The sequence below is a fragment of the Triticum aestivum genome, chromosome 3D, assembly GCF_018294505.1.
Source record: "Triticum aestivum cultivar Chinese Spring chromosome 3D, IWGSC CS RefSeq v2.1, whole genome shotgun sequence".
Classification (NCBI taxonomy): domain Eukaryota; kingdom Viridiplantae; phylum Streptophyta; class Magnoliopsida; order Poales; family Poaceae; genus Triticum; species Triticum aestivum.
Window position 1 is genome coordinate 41,859,525 of NC_057802.1, and position 22,775 is coordinate 41,882,299.

At 47.7% G+C, this 22,775-nt stretch overlaps 1 protein-coding gene across 1 annotated transcript; it reads right to left on the bottom strand.

Annotated features, from left to right (window-relative positions):
• Positions 1-3,191: 3,191 nt before the first annotated feature.
• LOC123074012 (uncharacterized) lies at positions 3,192-4,019 on the bottom strand. Its single transcript, XM_044496971.1, has one exon. The coding sequence runs from the start codon at positions 3,866-3,868 to the stop codon at positions 3,206-3,208; it is 663 nt and encodes a 220-aa protein (XP_044352906.1). The 5' UTR covers positions 3,869-4,019; the 3' UTR covers positions 3,192-3,205.
• Positions 4,020-22,775: the final 18,756 nt, after the last annotated feature.

The following is a 22,775-nucleotide window of genomic DNA, read 5'->3' on the forward strand; positions in this document are numbered from 1 at the left end:
GTTGGGTTGGCGTATTTCGAGATTAGGATTTGTCACTCCGATTGTCGGAGAGGTATCTCTGGGTCCACTCGGTAATGCACATCACTTAAGCCTTGCAAGAATTGCAACTAATGAGATAGTTGCGGGATGATGTATTACGGAACGAGTAAAGAGACTTGCCGGTAACGAGATTGAACTAGGTATTGAGATACCGACGATCGAATCTCGGGCAAGTAACATACTGATGACAAAAGGAACAACGTTTGTTGTTATGCGGTCTGACCGATAAAGATCTTCGTAGAATATGTGGGAGCCAATATGAGCATCCAGGTTCCGCTATTGGTTATTGACCGGAGACGTGTCTCGGTCATGTCTACATAGTTCTCGAACCCGTAGGGTCCGCACGCTTAAAGTTTCGATGACAGTTATATTATGAGTTTATGAGTTTTGATGTACCGAAGGTTGTTTGGAGTCCCGGATGTGATCACGGACATAACGAGGAGTCTCGAAATGGTCGAGACATGAAGATTGATATATTGGTTGACTATATCCGGACACCGGAATGGTTCCGAGGGTTATCGGATATATACGGGAGTACCGTGGGGTTACCGGAACCCCCCCGGAGGCTATTGGGCCTCATGGGCCCAATTGGTGGAAGAGGAGAGGCGGCCAAGGGGCAGCCGTGCGCCCCTCCCCCCCCAAGTCCGAATTGGACAAGGAAGGGAGGCGGCGCCCCCCCTTTCCTTTCCCCCTCTTTCCTTCCCTCTCCTCTCCTAACCCAACAAGGAAAAGGGAGGGAGTCCTACTCCCGGTGGGAGTAGGACTCCTCCTGGCCGGCCGCACCTCCCCCCTTGCTCCTTTATATACGGGGGCAAGGGGCACCCCAAAGACACAACAATTGATTTGATCTTTTAGCCGTGTGCGGTGCCCCCTCCACCATAGTCCAGCTCGATAATACTGTAGCGGTGCTTAGGCGAAGCCCTGCGTCGGTAGAACATCATCATCGTCACCACGCCGTCGTGCTGACGAAACTCTCCCTCAACACTCGGCTGGATCGGAGTTCGAGGGACGTCATCGGGCTGAACGTGTGCTGAACTCGGAGGTGCCGTGCGTTCGGTACTTGATCGGTCGGATCGTGAAGACATACGACTACATCAACCGCGTTGTGCTAACGCTTCCGCTTTCGGTCTACGAGGGTACGTGGACAACACTCTCCCCTCTCGTTGCTATGCATCACCATGATCTTGCGTGTGCGTAGGAATTTTTTTGAAATTACTACGTTCCCCAACAATGTCAATGTTCCCAAGGTGTAGTCTCATTTGCAAAGTTTCAAAGGCAAAGGGTAAAGTGGCACTTGAAGAAAAGATGCATCCCGGATTATTGTTCTCTTTTGCAAAGGCGGCAAAGACTACAATTTGGCCAACCTCGCTTGACCAACTGATCGGCGGTCCAAATCCTATCCTGGATAGCCAACCAAGCAAAAAGCTTGACCTTGTGAGGGGCATAAGCCTTCCAAAACCGTCTGCTCTATAGGCAAGTAGAAATTTCCCATGTATTGCGCCAAATAAGCGGAAGGCGCCAAGTATAGCCCAATTTCCGTTTGCTTCCAAACTATGTCATCCTCCGCATGCTCATCAAACTGGAAATCTCATAGGAGTGTCCAATGATCAATAATTTGTTGCATGTGATCTTTGGAGAAGTTGGCCCCGATCTTATTTTTGATACCCAAGCATCTCCATGGATAGCCCCCCACCCACTTTCCGTTTTTCCCTCTAGCATCTCCTAGTGGATGCCTCGTAGATGAGAGGGGCGGTCTCTTTGGGCTTCTGGTCGTGCACCCATGGCGCCTCCCAAATGGGTGTCCTAGCACCACTGCGTACGGTGATTATGGTGGAGGCATATAAGAGATCAAGGCCTTCCTCATCACAACCTTAGGGGGCGTGCGAATTTTCCGGTGTTCGGCACTCCTAGTTCCGTTCTTTCAAAAGGACGGTATACCAAGCCCCAATTCACTTTGCATTTCGCCCTGGTGGTTTTGTTCGAACTGGACCAAAGGAACGCACGCTCGATCTTGTTATTATTGTGGAGGGTACTCAGATGGATGATGAGGGTGGGTGATGTAGTAAGGTGACACACCCAATGGTGGTGATGTTGCCCCCATCCCAAGGAATGAGCTTGGATGCCACTTTGTCTTCAAGGTACTGAAAGCCAAACCGAGAGGGGAAGCCCTAAGTGTCTCATCGGGAAGGAGGTTCTTTGCGGCAGGAAGATTTTGAAGGATTCACCCAAGATTGAGGTAGCCACAACAAATTGGGACGACCGAGCTCTTTGAAAGTTGGTAGCGAGGCTCGTGGTATCGCCGAAACATTATAGGATACCGGAGAGGTTGTTAATATCACACTTGATGGGTGCCATGAAAACCGCCACACCGTCCACGTATAGGGAGGTTCGAATCAAGGTACCACGACATCGAATCTTGCGGAGAAGGCCCCCTTATAGTTTCCAAGTCAAGAAGATGTTGAAGGGGATCTATTGCAATGACGAATAGAAGGGGAGAGAGGGGGGCCCACTTTACTAAGGCCCCTACCATGCTTGATTGGAGGGCCGGCCACGCCTTTTAGTAAAGACAATATAGATTTAATAATATAGACATCCACCACATTATGGATTTGGGTAAGATTTAATTTTATTGAGCATGGATAGGAGAAGTCAAAAAAGTTTTGATTCAGTTGAGTTTTTGGTGAGATTTGATTTGATTTGGGTATGGGTAGTGAAAGGCAAGAGCTTTTCGATTTGACTGAGATTTTGATAAGATTTGATTTCATTGAGTCAATGCATGGCATGGTTTTGGGGAAGTACCAATTTGATTTAGATTATTCCAAGTTACTCTATTTGTATTATTATTTTTTGCACCATCGGGTGAGATTACTAGAAAAATAACAAATAAATCAAAGAATGAAGGGGCATGGGAAGGAAAAAGTCAACGAGAAGGCGGACGTGATACACCAACTCTCCTTTAATAGTAGAAATTTGTCATCCACAACTATATGTAGATAATAAAGTTTATGCGACAGTGAAAAGCAACCCCCTAATGATCTAAGTGGAAAAGCACGCACAAAGTGGGGACAATCTACGAAACATTTCGAAACAAAAAAGCGAAATACAGTAACTCTTTTTACTACTGAAAACGACGAAGCAATCAATCAATCAGTCACTCCTAAATTCACTAGCAGTTCTTGTCGGCTGTGACGGGCTTGCACTTGACCTCCTGGAACACGACGGCCGGCGTGCCCGGCGGCGCGAGCTGCAGCACCAGCGGGCATTTGGCCTCGAACTTGCACTTGGTGTAGTGCGCCTGGTACCTGACCTCGCCCGACACCGCCACCTCCACCTTGAACATCCCCGTCGCGTTCTCCGCCTTGAACTCGGCCACGCCGGCGTTGCCGAGCGCGACGTAGCCGCCGTCGTCGCCGGAGACGAGGTGGTACACCTGGGTGTCGCCGGCGTGCTGCGTGGACCCCGCCTCGGCGAGCCTGATCCGCTCGAAGAGCTGGCCGTCGAAGCTGTAGCGGGCCTCGAGCTGCTTGGTGTTCTTGACGCTCATGGCCCAGTTCTTGTTCCGGACGGTGAGCGTGAGCGAGAGGTTGTAGGCGAACGCGGTGGCCGGGGAGACGGCGAGCGCGAGGCGCGTGAGGGAGGCGTCCCGGACGATGACTTCGGCGTGGCGGATGAAGCCGTAGGCGGCGAGGAGCACGGCCAGGAGGACGGCGCCGGCGAGGACGGCGAGGCAGGCGGCGCAGCAGAGGATGGCCTCGCGCGCGTCGTAGGAGACGCAGGGGCAGCAGCGGTCGCAGAATGCGTCGTAGCAGCCGCACTCGCTGCAGCACATGGCTCGCTCAGCCTGGTTTCTTGAGCTAGATGGATCTTGTTGGACCGGGGCCGGGAGTGGCAGGAGGAAGAAAGCTAGCTACGTGACGTGAGCTAGCAGCAGGTGGGTGGCGGCTTTGGATGAGGGAAGAGAACCCGATCCCTGACGGACAGCAGCGGCAAAGCATCGAGGTGCCCGGCGAAAATTCTAAACGAACGGGACTTTCACGTTGGATTTGCCATGTGCTGGTGCCTGATGTTCGGGTGTTATGGGGATAGGGCGCATAGCCTCCCATCCTGAGGCTACTCGTCAGATTTTGACACCTGAATTTCTATTTTTAATGAAGCAGTTAATAGGATTGCGTCCAGATTTTTTTCATTTCACCACTTTCATCTGGTTTTTTTCTTGACTGGGTTTTTTGTCCTTCTCATCATCCTTTTTCTACGGATTTATTTTCTTCTCCATGCTTTCTTTGTAAACCAGCACTTTTCTAAGGTACAAAAAAACACATGTCTAACTTTTCTAAATTAACCGATTTCTTCCATCAATGCAATTTGCTTTAGGAAATAAAATAACGGATTTTAAGAAAACAAATAACGGAATTTAAGAAAAAAAACTGATTAGCTACTTAACCGATATATATCTAAACCTTCCTTCTCCAAATAAAAACCAATCAACAGTTATGAAAAGAATCATGACTTACCTTTTCTTCTCCAATTCTTCCCATTCAATCTCCGAATCTTTATTGTTCTACTTCCTGCCTTTCCCATGCCGCTGGGATGCGTGTGCACGCGGGAGCCGCCGCCGCTGGGGACGTGGACGCACACGGCAGCGACCGCTTGCTGCCCAGTTTCCGGCGGTCCGGCCACCACCGGCTCCTCCAGCACATGGATCCTTTGTCCCACTACTAGAAAAAGGGCTACTAATGGCGCACCTAATCTGGCCATTAATGGCGCATCAGTGGTGCGCCATTAGTAGCACGCCATTAGTATATTTTACTAATGGCGCACCACTGGTGCGCCATTAGTATCTGGTATACTAATGGCGCATCCCGGATGCGCCATTAGTATATACAACAGTGCGCCATTAGTATGCCTCCCAGGGGCCATGTATACCCAGGTGCTTTGGCATACTAATGGCGCACTACAGATGGATGCGCCATTAGTAACTTCGGCATACTAATGGCGCACTGTTTAGTGATGCGCCATTAGTATCCTTTGGCATACTAATGGCGCAGTATGATGTGATGCGCCATTAGTATGAATATTAGTTTTATTTTTATTTTTTAATTTTCTATTTTTTGCACAGGTTACAAAATGTATAATTGGACAAAATATAGACAGCACACATCAACAACAGATTCATCGAATACAATAAAAGATTAGTCTCTGAATACAATTCATCATTTTAGTCTCCGAATACAATTCATCATATTAGTCTCCGAATTGAAAAGACCGAACAAAATGTATAAGTATGAATCATTATATTACAAGTCTCGAGACCGCGAGTTTGTCTTCACATTACAAGTCGATATCGATCATCTAAACTACCATCACATAGAAGAGAGCTGCGGTCATCAGATGAGCATCGTCACGATGAAACTCGTCTTCATCCGGTTCCTCCAACGCTCCCTCCCCTCTCCCGCTAGATAGCGGGCGTATCTAGATTCGGCCTCGACCCTACTGGCGTACCCTTTGTAACTGTTACCGCTGAATCGGTGAACCTGTCTTCGACACTCCTCCCAGTCGTCGTAGACTCCGGGAACCTTACCCTTGTACACGACATACCACGGCATCGCTATGCAGTAGCCAAACGAAACGTTAGTACCAATTCACAGACAATACATCAGCAATATATAAGTATGCAACAGAACGATCGGAAGAGAAAAGCAAGACATTAATAGCATCGATTACATCTAAGTTGAAGGAATCTCGAAACCAAAGAGACATACTACAAGTTCATTAAAGTTTAATTACAACATGAGCTAATCGATGTTTCAGAACTAGACACAGCATCACTGCTTTCGACTCGACTCAAGGGACCGGAGCGTGGATGAAGCCGCCGTCTATCGTGGGAGTCATGAAACCACGGGCGTTGTCAGCCTGCATTTGTAGGATTGTGTCGATGTCACTGTTGGACGGTTGATTTCTGAGGTAGAACTGCCCCGAGGTACGAAGGACATCTTGATGGATGATTTCCGCAAACTCCGACTGGATGCGAAAAAATTCTTGTCTGATGTCTGCGTCCTGGATTGCCGACACGCTCGCGGCCCAATCTTTGAGTCTACTCGGTAGCAGTAGTTGATGATGGTCCCGTACGATCGCCCGCATGTGATGGATGGCGTAGTAGGCACCCTTCTGACCGCCAGGCGGCTGCTTGACGCAGCAGAACGTCGTGTTGTGGGAGAACACGTGCTTGCCGTACTTACGAATAGGCCTGGTGAAGGTGCCTCCAGATTTGACGTAGCCGGGGAGAACATCATCAAGAACCTTCTTGACATTTGTGTAGTCTACGTTCGACTGACGGTCCGGGTCGAAATACGTGGCCATGGAATATTTGGGGCTTAGGAGGATGAGCGTGCAATGTGTGTCACTGCAGAAAACACGGAATGTTAAAAGAAAAACGATCGAAATCTAAGAATTCATATGTTACGGGGCGGTTGAGGGGAGGACTTACTCGGGAAAGTAAGGCACGAGGAAGTTGTCCTTATCTTGGTTTGCCAGAATGACGCCTTCGAGGTAAGAACTCGCGACTTGCCGGTCCCCAGCGCTGCCCAAGATCTTGGCACGCATGTAGAAGGGGTCGACTATCACGATGTCCGGGGTCTTGTCGCGAATGATCCGCATCTCCATACTCAGCGAAAATAGCCGAACGAAGGTGTAGTGCAGCGGATGAAGGTTCAACATAGCGTGGATGTCATCAAACCGCAGGACGATCGTACCCCCGATGGAGTTATCCACAAAGCCCTTGCCCTCTGGCACCTTGGCCGCGAAAACCGGGTATGCCACATCCTTCTCTCGGAGACGCCGCTTCTCCAAAGAAAGCACACTGTCATGCGGACTCCGCATAGCACCGGTTGCAGCATCGAGCATATTTCTCGGTAGCATCGGCCTACCCGCCACATGCACCCTCCTCGAGATATCCGCAGTTGAAGGTGGCCCGTCTTGAGCACGGATCGTACTCGGTGCCGGCTGGCCTGCACCCTTGTTAGTCTTTCTTTTGCGTGCCTTCTTCTTGATCTCCTGTAATGGGACCGAGTTCTGCTCACAGACCGCCTTCTTGAGTGTGTTGGGGCTGATCATATTTGGCACCTGGCCTATTTGAGGCTCGGTGAAGTCGGCAGCTGGAGGCGTCTCCTGAGAGCTGAACTGCAGACGACGCCTGTTGCAACTTGGCTTCTCCGCGGTACCAGCTAGATCGCACACGTCTTTTGTTGGGTTGGGTTCTTGAGAAGGAGGCCCCATGAAGTCGCCACCATCCCCATGATCGGCAAAGTACTGATCGACGTTGGCAAATGTATTGTCGTCGTCGTCGTTCTGATCCTGTGCCATATGCATGTTTGGATCCAGTGGCATAGGGATGTCCGGCACCGTTGCGGCGGTCTTGCCATGGGGCCGACTTGGCGCCGACACGACTGGCGGTGTTGTCTTTGGGGTGGTGTCCCCCGCCCCCAAACGAATCTGGCTCTTCGGCCAAAGCAGGGGCCAGCTCAGGCAGGCGCTGAGGTTCATCACGTCATCATCGTCGGCCCCCATTGGTCGAATCGGAGGTAACACCTCGTCGCAGCCTGGCAGCACCCGAACCAGTTGAACCCTAAACAAGTTGGGTGGCATCTGGGTACCGTGGAACAAGGGGTTGCCCGGTTGAACGATTTTGCCCTTGGCGACATCGACCAACTCGTTGTTCACGAAGTGCAGGAGAGTGCACGGAACGTCGGCGGCGCCCTGCGAAAACATGTAGGGCGTTAGGGATGCCCAGTCAAAGGCAAGGAGATGAAGTCCTCGGCCGAGAGAGGCTTAATTAGTTACCGTGATGATGGCGTCGAGCTCGGCTAATGTCGAGGCACCGCCAACGGCGGGCGTGCAGTTGACGGAGGGGCCGCTTGCTGCAGAGGTGCCGGCCGGCGTACACCCGGGTGCATTAAGCTCCCGTGCCGGCGTCGGAGACACCAATGCCGGCTCCGCCGGAGACACCAATGGCCCCGCCATCGCGTTCTGCGAGTTGCTGGCCGTGAAGCTAGGAATCGGGGGCGGCCCCTGTTGGCCGCCCGCAATCCACGCACTAATCCCCTGGATCAAGGTAGGCACAATGGCGGTGATCGTCGCTCCGAGTTGTTGTTGCACTTGCTCTTGGACAATCTCCGGAATCCGCGCCACCTGTGCCCTGAGTTCTTGAACCTCGCGCGCCTGGCTTTCCGAGCTGGTCTTTTTCTCCTTTCGCCCAGCAGTGTCATAGTATGACGACCATTTTGTCGACAAGCCTTTGCCGGCCACACAACCAGCTGACGTCGGCTTACTGAGCTTATCCTTGTTCTTCATTACATTCAACGCCCTATTTAGAGTGGTGTCCCAAGGGTTGCTCTTAGTCGACCCCGTGCTACTGCTTTCAGTCGCCTGCGGAAGGAATGTGAACCATTTAGAAATTTGGCTTCATTAATTAGAATGCAACCATATGGAGCTAATTACGAGGGGGTGTATTCCTTACCAGAACAAGCTCAAGCGCCCTGGTCTTCGGATCCGTGGTAAGCTCCTTTGTTTTCGGGTCCTTCTTGTACCGGGCCCTGACAAAGTTCCTGGTCTGCTTGTCACCGTATTTATCGAAGAGGGGCGGTAGGCCTTGCTCGGCACGGTCCGCCTCCTCCTTGTCCCATATAGGCTCCGCCACTCTGTAACCGCCGGGACCGAGTGTGTGTTCCCCTAAGTTCAGCTCCCGCATTTCTTTCCCCCACTTACTTGATTCGGAGTTTGCGGTGCTCGAGCAATTGATCTTGAAGTCATTGTAGTCATCTTCGGTGATCGAAGGATTTTTCTCCTTGATCTTCTCATAACTCTCACCTTTCTCGACCATTCTCTTCACATTGCTTTTCCAAGTAGACAGGGCCTTGCTCATCTTCGTGAGGGCAGCATTGTTCACTTTATTCCCTTTGAGGCTTGTGTTTTCAAATTCAGCGGGGAACTTGTATCGTTCGTGCAGCTTCGTGAAGAGGAGGTTGCGCAAATTCCCTCGGTCAGGATGCCTCAGGTTCTCGGTGTTGATCGAGACGGTGCTCCGGAGAATGCACCCGAGCTGAAGCGAGTACCCCTTGACTATTCGTTCGGGCGCTGTTGGATTCCCGTCGGAGTCCACTTCAGTAACTTCCTCCTTGAGGGTGCGGAGCACGGTCGGGCGCCGGTCCTTCCGTTGCCTCTTCGGTTGGCTGCCATCTGTGCGTGCGCCGCCATCATCAGTGGTGGCATCCTCGGCGGCACCATCAGTGGTGGCATCAGTGGGGTCATCCTCGGCGGTAGCATCAGTGGTCTCAGGATCGGTGGGGAAGGCGGCGTCCTCATACAAGTGAGGTTGTTCCTCCATCTCCTGGGACAGCATCCAGAATGGCTTGACGCTCGAACCCCCGGCCTCATCGTTGTTGGCCATGTTTCTCTCTAAATAGGAACAAAGTTTGGTCAAAAAGTTGGTTATTGTCAAGGAACAAGATCATGGTCTCATCATTTAGGGTTTGTCGACACCGAGGCATCCTAAAAGCTAAGCTTTTATCATTGAGGGTTTTTCGACGCCGAGGCACCCTAAAAGCCTAAGCTTTCATCATTTCGGTTTTTATTGACACCGAGGCACCCTAAAAGCCAAGCATTAGTCACAAGTACGCCGGGGCACTTGATCCTACTTAATTAACTACTAAGATACCCCGGCCCATGCATTAGTCACAAGTACCCCATATGTCCTATTTTTAGCAAAGTCATGCTAAAATTCACGGAAAATTTCAGCATGACCTTTGCTGAAAATAGGACATATGGAGTACCCGAATTTGCCGGAATGGAAGTTAATCGACATTCCGGCAAACTCAAGGGCCTCTCGGGTGGACAAGGGCCTCTCGGGTGGACAAGTATACCATCATTTTTCTTTTCTATACATCTTCTTGACCATCTACTACAATTGATACATCCTATCAAGAATGGTACACATCACCATATATTGCAAAGATGTACTGGTCAGCAGCAATTTTAACAAGATGTACTGGACAGCAGCAAATTGAGCAAAAAAAATTTGGTTTCTGGAACCATTTCATGCCCAAGTGATCTGATCCTTGTACTTTTGCTACAATGATACAGTGATACAAGTAGAATATGAAGGCATTAGGCATTACAACAAAAGGAATAGAGCTGCTATATTTTGACATCTCGCTTTTGCCACTCTTAGTTTGTGACAATTATCACAATTGCCATTCTGTTAGGTTAATGGATGTTTTGACCAAACGGAGCAGGGAAAAGACCATATTGCCCTATGTTATTTGTTTTGCTTTTGACACTCTAGTTTTCGCCAAATATTGCTTTTGCCACTAGAGTAACATCTAATGTTACACAGTATTTTAGCATGACCTATTTGAAAATCTGACATCACACATCTTATGTTAAAAAGTTTGGCATGACCTATTTGGAAATATGTCATAGATAATTACACAATATTTTCACACAAGTCTTGACAGTTAATGGCATCATTACCAGCAACATAGTTCATAATATCAGGAGATTAGTTCATAGGAGTACACATCCATCATCTAAACTTAACAGCAAGGTTCACATGTAGTTGCATCAACTACGCAACAAGGTTTATATGTAGTTGCATCAACTACACTGCAAGGTTCACATATGCATACTGACCACCCAAAAGCAACATGTAGCTGCATCAACTAAACAACAAGGTTCACATATGCATATGGACTACCCAAAAGCAAGGCCTTTACAAGTCTACATAGTACAATGCAATAGCTTAACAAGAGTGCCACTAGGCTGCTATGCTAACTACTACAAGACTTGTGCTTGATGTAGTGCTGCTGCTACAACAAGTGCACCACAAACAAGCAGCAGCAGCAAGAAAATTAAAATTTGGGCTGCTATTATGTGGTCGTTGGAGGTGCACCACAATGCAGTAGTATGTAGTCTTGATGGCCAACATCCAGAATTAACAAATGGCTTGATGGGTGCAGACACGCATACCATTCCAAAATTGTATGAGCACAAAAGAGGACAGATTATTTTAAGAAGACCAATAACATGTTGTGCCATTGCATCACCAGATTACCTCCCACTAAACTACATTTCTTCCACTAAGAAAATGAGAAAAAGGAAAAACTATACTGCATTTCTGCACGAGTTCTTGTCTATGTTTGATAGTACTTGCTCCACTTATTCACTCAGTGACCTTCTGCTATCCATAGTGGGAGACACAAAGTAACTTCCAAACAGTTCAGATCTACAGGCGAAATTCAAACCTGGAGTTCCGCGTATATCTGTGTTGACAGCTTCAAAGCTGATAGCACCAGTTCTCGATGCGTGCGCAAGGCCGAAATCAGCAACCTAAATATACAGGATCGAGGAGAAAATTTTCAGCATGAATCACAGCCTAAATGCCACAAAGCTAGAGGTTGTCAGCATGTCACAGGAGCGAACCTTGGCAACAAAGTTTTCGTCCAAAAGAATGTTGCTCGACTTGATGTCTCTGTGGCAGAGTGGAGGGTTACAGAAGAAATGGAGGTACTCCTGCAAGAACAAGGACACATCTTAATCTCAAAATAAAAGAAGAAGCACAGATCAGCATTCATCATCATGCAGAAAAATGTAATATCAAAGTAAGTTATCGACAGAAGCTGTCAAATGTCAGCAGACCTGACTAAAGGTAGCTCAAAAGTTCAATCATGAATTCAAATCACTAGGCAAACAGAACACTGGTATATACTGGCTAGCAAACAAGGTTATGGTAACCCCACCCAGAAAGTGAGAAAACACTGCCAAAGCCCCATGGTAACATGGTGGGTCCTGGTGGCTGGTGGTACCAGACCAAAGCCCCAGAATTTTTTGTTTGCTGAGCTAAATACATTTGGACATGTATCACTAGTCAACTTGCCATCTCTCAATGACTCAAACACAGAAAGTGCAAAAGGATATTTATGGAAATGTTAGGCCAAATGGGCCAAAATCAGGTCAACAGTGTCAAATACTCCAATACATAGCTGGACCACAGGCATGGGCATTCTCATACCTGTACTTGCCATGCTTGGTGGCGAAAAGTGTCAAGCCAGCTTTGACATTGGCACTTCACACATTGTCCTATCTGTAGATGAACCGGTGAAGAAGACAGTAGGGCTAACCTAACCTCAGGTTAGTTGGGAACCTTAGTGCCATCATTGGGGCCGTGTGTTTATTGTGCTGGAGTATAGAGAGAAGGGGATTATTGTGTTCGGTCTGGTCTATGAAGAGAGATGGGGATTATTGTTATTCACTTCAGTTTGGTTCAGTTAGAAATACCTGAACATTTTAGTGCTAATACTATTATTCCAGTACAGAACTAATTTGAGAATGACCAAATTTGTGGTCATACACTCTGCATTCTCAACATCAAGGTACTCCAATTCTAGGTCCATCACAAAACATCACCAGAAGAATATATCACCAGAAGAATTTAGTTCAAGCTCTGGAATTGAATTCAAAGAGGAAGGAGGAGGCCGGAGGGGGAGGGAGAGGTGGGGCAGTACCTGAGGAGGCGGAGGAGGCCGGAGGGGACAAGGAGGAGGCCGGAGCGGCGCGGCGGTGGCGCGGACGAGGAGGAGGGCGAGGACGAGGACGACGGGGCGGCGTCGAGGCGTCGGGGCGTCGGGGCGGAGACGAGGACGACGGGGTGGAGAGGGGAAGGGGCAGCGGCGTCGCGGCGTCGGGGCGGAGACGAGGACGACGGGGCGGCGTCGAGGCGGCGGGGCAGCGGCGTCGGGAGAGGAGAGGGGAAGGGGATCGAGGGCGAGGGCGAGGGAGAGAGAGGCCGGTTTGGGCCGGGGATAGGCGAGGGCGAGGGCACAATACTAATGGCGCACCACCCCTCGGTGCGCCATAAGTACATCCATACTAATGGCGCACCTCACCCTGGTGCGCCATTAGTATTTTTTTTATTTCTGCTCGAGCCAACAGGTTATCTTCCACCTTACCTGATCCACACCAAGTCCCCTCTACTAGCTCGACTGGTCAGCAGCCAGTTCTCACACCAGGGAGGTCCTGGGTTTGATTCCCAGGCTCCACAATTTTTTATAAGACAGTAATAATTTTTTTATAAGACAGTAATAATTTTTTTATAAGACAGTAATAATTTTTTTATAAGACAGTAATAATTTTTTTATAAGACAATAATAATTTTTTTAAAAATATCATCAAACAGTAATGCCGGTGGAGCGGGGGAGGGTGCGCGGGGTGCGGGGGGCCGGTGGACCGGGGGTGCTCGGCGGCGAGGGGGACCGGATCTGGCGAGGTGGGATAGCTAGCGATCGAGATGGAGGGGGATCGATATCGAGTGTCCATGAAATTTAAAAATATTCATGATAGTTCAAAAAGTGCCCATGAAATACAATCGAGAAATGAAGGCTACGATTTAAATACAATCGATCTCTTAGCTAGCTATCTGTTCACAATCTTCTTGCCCTTCTTTTTCGCAAATGGAGTTCTTCTGTGGAACGAACGTCCTTTAGGTAGGGTGGTCCTGCTTCTTCTTGTGGTGTATGCTGGTACTTCATCATCGTCGTCATGTTCGATTCTCGGGTCGCCGTACTTGTCGAAGTCTTGCTCATTGGCTACTCCATCCATTCCGATGATCTTCCTTTTGCCTCTCCTCACGACAACACGACTGGGCTTTGACGGGTCGGTAATGAAGAAGCATTGGTCCACTTGGGAAGCCAGTACCCATGGCTCATTTTTCGCGGTGACGTTTGCGCCTGCGGTCTTGGATTTGGCTTCGGGTATAACCATGGTGGTGAAATACCGGTCTTCTTTTAGGACGCTCTTGGCCCATCTGACACGGAACATCGGGACCTTCTCTCCAGCGTAGCTCAGCTCCCAGATCTCCTCGATCCTTCCGTAGTATCTGTCCTTGTCGTTACCGGTGTAGGATTCCATCGTTACCCCGGAGTTCTGATAACCATCGCTCTTCATGTCCTTGGCCTCGGTGTAGAATGTGTAGCCGTTGATATCGTATGCCTCATAGGTCATCAGGTTGTGCTCGGCGCCCTGTGACAAGGCGAATATGAGTTGTTCTTCCGCGGAAGAATCCTCATGTAAAGGGTACGACAGAAGCTTCTGCTTGAACCAACGCGTGAAACATGAGTTGTGCTCTTTGAGTATATCTCCGTCCGTCCTCTGTTGGCCTCGGTCATTGTACGTCTTCTTAATAAAGGTTTTGTGCTCTACCACCCAAGGATCGACCACGTCTATGTGTTGTAGGGCGACTAGGTTTGCTCTTTCAAAGTCGGCGAGTCGACCCTCGAAGTCGACATGCATTTCGCGGCGACCCTCACGGTGACCCCATCCAGCGAGCCTGCCGAGGTGCCTGTTGACGGGCAGACCAACGGGGTTCTCGATGCCTAGATAATTCGTGCAGTAGGAGATGCACTCTTCGGTCAGAAAGCCCCTGGCTATGCTTCCCTCTGGACGTGACATGTTGCGAACGTATCCTTTGATGACACCATTCATCCTTTCGAACGGCATCATGCTGTGCAGGAACGTCGGCCCGAGTTGGATGATATCGTCCACGATATGGACCAGCAGATGCACCATAACGTCGAAGAATGCGGGCGGGAAGTACATCTCAAGCTCGCATAGTATCACCACGATCTCTTCCTGTAGCCTTCTGAGTTGCCTCACGCCAACAGACTTCCGAGAGATGACGTCGAAAAAGTTGCATAGGCCAAATAGCGTTTCACGGACGTGCGCGTCCATGATCCCACGGATTGCAACTGGAAGTATCTGCGTCATCAGCACGTGACAGTCGTGAGACTTCATCCCGCTGAACTTCAGCTTCGCTAGGTCTAGGTATCTGCTTATCTTCCCCGCGTAACCGTAAGGAAGTTTTACTCCTACGAGGCAGGTGAAAAACTGCTCGATCTCCTCCTGACTTAGAGTGAAGCACGCGGGAGGGTAGTCATTTCCGGTCTTCTTGGCCTTTTTGCCTTTGCGACGACTTTCCGTGTCCTGCTTCGCCTCATCATCATCATCATCATCATCATCATCATCATCATCATCATCATAATAGCGTGAAGCTCCTGCCTGATGCCCATTGATTTCAAGTCTGCCCTTGCTTTCGGCCCATCTTTGGTCCTCTCTGGCATGTTGAGCAGGGTACCAAGCAGACTCTCGCACACGTTCTTCGTGATATGCATGACATCAAGGCTGTGAGGCACACGGTGGATCTTCCAGTACGGCAAGTCCCAGAAAACAGACCTCGTTTTCCATACCTTCAGCAGCGGCTCTGGCGCCTTTCGCTTCTTTCCCGGCTCTGGCGCCTTTTGCTTCTTTCCCGGCAGTGGGCAGTCTTTCCAATTTTTCAACAGCTCGTCTATTTCCTCGCCGCTCCTCGTACGCGGGCGTCCTCGGGGTTCGGTTTCACCATCGAATAGATCCTTGCGTTTTCTCCACGGGTCATCGTCGCGAAGCCACCTTCGATGTCCCATGAACACGGTTTTCGAAGACCCGGGATCTCTATCTAGCTGGCGATACGTTGTGTCATCCATGCACCTGACGCATCCAGAAAATCCGTGGACCACCTGCCCCGCGAGATATCCGTAACCGAGATAGTCGTGCACCGTCGTGAGCAGCGCGGCTCTCATAGGGAAATATTCTTTCTCTGCGGCGTCCCACGTATTGGCTGGCGTTTTCCACAGCGTGTCAAGCTCCTCTTTCAGCAGCCCCAGATACAGATTGATGTCGTTCCCTGGTTGTTTCGGTCCTTCGATTAGCATACTCATGTGAATGTACTTCCTCTTCATGCACAACCAGGGGGGAAGGTTGTACATCCACACAAACACAGGCCAGGTGCTATGTGTGCTTCTCTGGCTGCCAAACGGATTGACTCCATCGGTGCTCGCGCCCAGCACGATGTTCCTTGGATCGTTCCCAAATTCTAGGTCTTCGAAGTTCAACGCTTGCCACTGGCTCGCATCCTTAGGGTGACTCAGCATCTTGTCTTTTTTATCTATCTCCGGATCATTTGCGTCATCTTCTCGCTTCTTCTCCTCCCTATCCGCGTGCCAACGCAGGAGCTTTGCTACCTTAGGGTCCGCGAAATACCGCTGCAGACGAGGAGTGATCGGAAAGTACCACACCACTTTTCGAGGAGCTTTCTTCCTCTTCTTGTATCGAGTGACGCCGCACACCGGACATATGGTAGACTCCGCGTGCTCGTCCCGATAAATGATGCAATTGTTCATGCACACATGGTATTTCACGTGCGGTAAATCCAGAGGACACACGATTTTCTTCGCCTCCTCGAAACTGGTCGGGCACTTGTTCCCCTTGGGAAGACGTTCGTGCCAGAATGACATGTTCTCGTCGAAGCATGCGTCGGTCATTTTGTGCTTTACCTTCATCTCCAGAGCCATGAGCGTTACTTTCAGGCGGGTATCCTCGGGCCTGCATCCTTCATACAATGGAGTAATCGCGTCTATCTCCAGTTGATCCAGCTTGGCTTTCTCTCGGGCGGCAGCTCTTGCGTTATCCGTCTGCTTGAGAAGCAGCTCTTGAATATGAGGGTCCTGCACCCAGCCCATCGATGGTCCAGCGTCGTCTGCTCCGCCGGCATCATCATCTTCATGATCATGCCCGTCGTCTGCTCCGGCATCTTCCTCATCATCATGTCCTGCATCTTCTACATGATGACTGTGTACAGCATCACCGTCGTGATCATCTCCTGGGGATTCTTCGTCTTCTCGCCCGCCCGAGCCGCGGTGGTTGTCTTGCTGCCCTTCCTCATTTCTTGCCCGGCCCCCATGGACGACTTCGTAGTCATCTTCATCACCTTGCCACCGATAGCCATCCATGAAACCACGCAAGAGCAGGTGGTCCCGCACCTGCCAGGATTCCGGGTCCGCAATAAGGCTCTTCAGCTTGCATCTTCGACACGGACATCTTATCTCCGTCTCGTTCTTTTGAAGCATCTCGGCCTTCGCGGACCTCAAAAACCTATTCACGATGCCTTCGGTCATCATGCGGACCATGGTCGCCTGCGGGGTAGAGCAAAACGATATTTTAGAACCAAGAAAAAATTTGGCATGACTTTCCCTAAAAATAGGACCAAAAAGAATGCTTAATGCCAAAATTCTCGCCGAAACGGAAATGAATCAACATTCCGGCAAAATATTGGCAACTATCGCATTTCAAATACCGGTACACCTCCAAACACAAACACATATGCAACACCACAAACATATGCAACACCACGAACATACATAGATCTAGCTAGGCCATAAAAAGTGCATGTGCACATTATTGTAGGGAGAACAACATAAATATAGCTTCCCCCCTTACTTACCTATCAAAACAAGGTAATTTAACCACTTAAATTGAATGAATCTATGGTGGAAATGAGGTGAAAAAGAGGAGGCACCCGAGACAAGGAGGAGGTGGAGAGAATGAAGTGGGGAGAAAGTGAGTGTGGGTAGGAGAGGCTGTCCAAAATATCTTGTTGCTGCCCACTTACTAATGGCGCACCAACTCTAAATGCGCCATTAGTAATCCAGGTTACTAATGGCGCACCTGCTGGTGGTGCGCCATTAGTATGTTTGGACAGGCGCACTAGTTAATTTTTTTTTGATACTAATGGCGCACCCTTGGACAGGTGCGCCATTACTAGTTGCAACCACTAATGGCGCACTGTGTCTGGATGCGCCATTAGTATGTTTGGACAGGCGCACTAGTTAAATTTTTTTGATACTAATGGCGCACCCTGGGCAAGGTGCGCCATTAGTAGTTTCAACTACTAATGACGCACTGTGTCCGGATGCGTCATTAGTATGTTTGGACAGGCGCACTAGTTAATTTTTTTTTGATACTAATGGCGCACTCTAGGCCGGGTGCGCCATTAGTAGTTTCAACTACTAATGGCTAATGGCGCACTGCGTCTAGATGCGCCATTAGTATGTTTGGACAGGCGCACTAGTTAAATTTTTTTTTTTTAGGATACTAATGGCGCACCCTGGGCCAGGTGCGCCATTAGTAGTTTTAACTCTAATGGCGTATCAGAAGGTGGTGCGCCATTAGTATATACTAATGGCGCACCACTTGTCTGGTGCGCCATTAGTGTCAATCCCATCTATAGCCCTTTTTCTAGTAGTGTCGCCGGAATCTCCGTCCACCGATCTCGCCGCTTTGCCCTCCCTCCACGACCAGAATCCAGAACCGAGACTGCCACCGACCGACCACCAGCTCTTGCCGCGAGATCGCCACACATCCTGCCGCACGGATGTGCCGGTCATCCTCCAGCCATTGAGGCGTTGGAGTGGGTCAACGTTTTTTTTAGTTAACTGTTAGTACATTGCCTTGTGGAGCCTGTTAGTTAACTGTTTTTTCGCTTTCTTGTGTTGGTTTCGAGTCTGTAATCCTGGCCGGTTGATGGCTTTATTAATTCAAAGCCGGGCTCTTCTGGAGCCTTCGTTCAAAAAGTACATTGCCTTGTGCTGGTAGGTACAGTTTGCGCATTTTTATTCACGTACTACTTTGTTTCAGTTGAAGGAAAAGGGGTGTGTGGTACAAGAAGTTTTAATTCTAGAATTACACATCTAAAAATTGGTTGTAGATTCATGGGGTTTCGTGTCAAACTATATCAGATTACAAGAACTTGCATATAGGTAGGAAGCAGCAAATTAACTCATACATGGTCTAAATTGTACCTGAGGATTTATTACGAATTCGTATCTGGTCTAACTTGTGTAACGCAATTGTAGTGTATACAGATAGGAAGCGGCAATGGTTTCAAAAAAGAGATAGCAAGCAGCAATGGTCTAAAAAAAGAGATAGCAAGCAGCAAATTAGCTAGTATCAGGTACGAGACTGAGTACTTATGTTTGTTCAATGTTTACTTACTATACTTTTAGAACTGAGTAGAGTACCCATGGTCGTGCCGTGAGGGACTCGAAGTTTGCAATCTCCTGTGGTTTATATGATTTGTAGTTCGATAAGGACGTCAACATATCCACCAGCTATCTCGTTGTGTGGGTCACAGCCAAGCACTATGAACTTGTACAACTTTATTTAGACCAGTGCATATTACTTTTTATCTCTTGAGCACCGTAGTATTGTTGTGGGTTCATGGAAGTACAGTTATACAGTTGATGATTGGTTCCCTTCTTTGTGGTCATGCCTTACCATTGGTATTGCTCCTGGCATTCATATTGTTTTTTAATTATATGTGCAGCCCGAGACATATCTGCTGATGCATGACCTTCTTCTGTCATGAAACAACCTGGTCTTGATGTCTTTTAGGTCATCTACTATTTTTTTTTGATGTATTCATACCCTTGCACAGTACCAAAGGCATGTTCCCATGGACTAGGCTGGGCAGTCATCTTCTTCTGTGAGTTCACTGCTGCAGCTTTAGTAGTCAATTAATCAATCAAAACAACGACCTCCTTGTGTTTGGTGCAATGCGCTTATCCCTTTACACCCACTACGAGTGGCAACTGAACATATGGGTAAGCGCTCATGCTTCTCTTTTGACTTTGCGTTTGTGTGCATGACAATAACTATCCATATTTTTTATTTCTGTTATAGTTTGAATATCCCTGGGATACCAAGAATGTAATTCATTGCTGAGATGGCTAAAATTTTGATAGGAATCGATTGAGGACATGTGTTATGGTTGGTGGTTTGGCTAAATTAATTGTTCTCAGATGGTTCATGTTAACTTAAAAACATCCTTAAGACACAAAATCTTCTGCACTATTACAAAAGCATGCTTTTTTTTCTGTGTGTATTAAATTTTCAAATGGATCTCCCATTCTGATAATGCCATTTAGGGGATTTCGTGTAAGATATCGGTTCTTATCCCCTTCATTCTTTCGCTTGATCTGGCATTCCAGAGCATGAATGTTATGTTTCTTGTTTGAACTATATTGTACCAAAAGGAACGGAAGGACAGAAGCTTACCTAGGGGCAGAGGATCAAGGGCATCCAGTTCTTGCATCGAAGGATCATACCTGATTTATTCGGGACTAATCTGGGGATCAACAAATACAGGCCATGAGGTGAACAGGCTAGGGCAATAGGCCATGAGCAAATGCAGAAGAAGCCTGATACGTCTCCAACGTATCTATAATTTTTTATTGTTCCATGCTATTATATTATCTGTTTTGGATGTTTTATATGCATTAATATGCTATTTTATATGTTTTTGGGACTAACCTATTAACCTAGAGCCCAGTGCCAGTTTCTGTTTTTTCCTTGTTCTAGAGTTTCGCAGAAAAGGAATACCAAACGGAGTCCAAACGGAATAAAACTTTCGCAATGATTTTTATTGGACCAGAAGACACTCATGAGACTTGGAGTGCAAGTCAGAAGAGCCACGAGGCAGCCACAAGGGTGGAGGGCGCGCCCAGGGGGGTAGGGCGTGCCCCCCAACCTTGTGGCCCCCTCGTTGACCTCCTAACCGAGATCTTCCTCCTATATATATACTCTTATACCCCAAAAACATCCAGGGGAGCCACGAAACCACTTTTCCACCGCCGCAACCTTCTGTACCCGTGAGATCCCATCTTGGGGCCTTTTCCTGCATCCTGCGGGAGGGGGATTCGATCCCGGAGGGCTTCTACATCAACACCATTGCCTCTCCGATGAAGCGTGAGTAGTTTACCTCAGACCTACGGGTCCATAGCTAGTAGCTAGATGGCTTCTTCTCTCTCTTTGATTCTCAATACAAAGTTCTCCTCGATGTTCTTGAGGATCTATTCGATGTAATACTCTTTTGCGGTGTGTTTGCCGAGATCCGATGAATTGTGGATTTATGATCAGCTTATCTATGAATATTATTTGAATCTCCTCTGAATTCTTTTATGCATGATTTGATATCTTTGCAAGTCTCTTCGAACTATTGATTTGGTTTGGCCAACTAGATTGGTTTTCTTGCAATGGGAGAAGTGCTTAGCTTTGGGTTCAATCTTGCGGTGCTCGATCCTAGTGACAGAAGGGGAACTGACACGTATTGTATTGTTGCCATCGAGGATAAAAAGATGGGGTTTTCATCATATTGATTGAGTTAATTCCTCTACATCATGTCATCTTGCTTAAGGCGTTACTCCGTTCTTTATGAACTTAATACTCTAGATGCATGCTAGATAGCGGTCGATGTGTGGAGTAATAGTAGTAGATGCAGAATTGTTTCGGTCTACTTGACACGGACGTGATGCCTATATTCATGATCATTGCCTTAGATATCGTCATAACTTTGCGCTTTTTTATCAATTGCTCGGCAGTAATTTGTTCACCCACCGTAATAATTCCTTTCTTGAGAGAAGCCTCTAGTGAAACATATGGCCCCCGGATCTATTTTTCAACATATTAGTTTTCCGTCAACTTGCTAATTTCTGTCACCGTTCCCTTATTTTGCAATCTTTTACTTTTTGTTCCATAAACCAAAAATACCAAAAATATTACTTTACCGTTTATCCGTCTCTATCAGATCTCACTTTGCGAATAACCGTGAAGGGAATAACAACCCCTTTGTCGCGTTGGTGGCAAGTTGGTGTTTGTTTGTGTAGGTATTCGGTGGCTTGTTGCGTTGTCTCCTACTGGATTGATACCTTGGTTCTCAAAACTGAGGGAAATACTTACGCTACTTTGTTGCATCACCCTTTCCTCTTCAAGGGAAAAATCAACGCAAGCTCAAGAGGTAGCAAGAAGGATTTCTGGAGCCGTTGTCGGGGAGATCTACGCCAAGCCAAGACATACCAAGTACCCATCATAAACTCTCATCCCTCACATTACATTATTCGCCATTTGCCTCTCGTTTTCCTCTCCCACTTTTAAAACGATTTTCAAAAAGATTCACCTTTTCTTTGCCCTTCTTCCGTTCGGCTTTTCGTTTGCCTTGATGTCTTATTTGGCTCGTTTGCTCGTTTGGTTGGAATAATTGTGTATTTATTGCAAATCAGAGAACCTAAGATTTATGGATCCTCATCCGCTTGCCAATCTTTTTAAGAGATCCAATTATGATGAACCTATTGCTAGTGAGTTGAGTCCTCTAAATTATCTTTATGAGGTTTTGCTTGAAATTCGTGAATCTTAAAATTGTGATGAAGTGTTGAAAGAAGAAAATCATAAAGTGATTCACGTTAGTGCCTTGAATAAAAAGCATGATTGCGATGATGATTCCATTAATGTCAACTGTGTTAATGATATGCAAAACCCTAAGCTTGGGGATGCTAGTTTTGGTATGTCCACTATTTGTTGCCCCATGATTGGGGTGATTCTTCTTATGATCTTGAAAATTTGTTTAAGCCCCATGATGAATATGAGATTGATAATAGTGTTTGCAATAATATTGAAAGTGGGTTTGGAAGAGTGTCAACTTTAGATCCCACATATTTGGAGAATGTTCAGTCTTATGATTTTTTTGATAAAAGTGGGTTTGGAGAGGTCATGACTATAGTTAATGTTAAACCCACTATTTTGGAAGAGTGTCAACTTCGCATGCATGTGGATCGTGTTGAGAATATGTTATGTGATACCTATTTTGTTGGATTTGCTTATGATCCTACATGTAATTATTATGAGAGAGGAAAATATGGTTGTAGAAATTTTCATGTTACTAAATTACCTCTCTTCATGTTGAGATTGCCATAGTCTCTTTCTTCTTCCTTGCATATGCTAGTTTTTGCTTGCCTTGATAATTTGTTTGCTTATAAAATACCTAT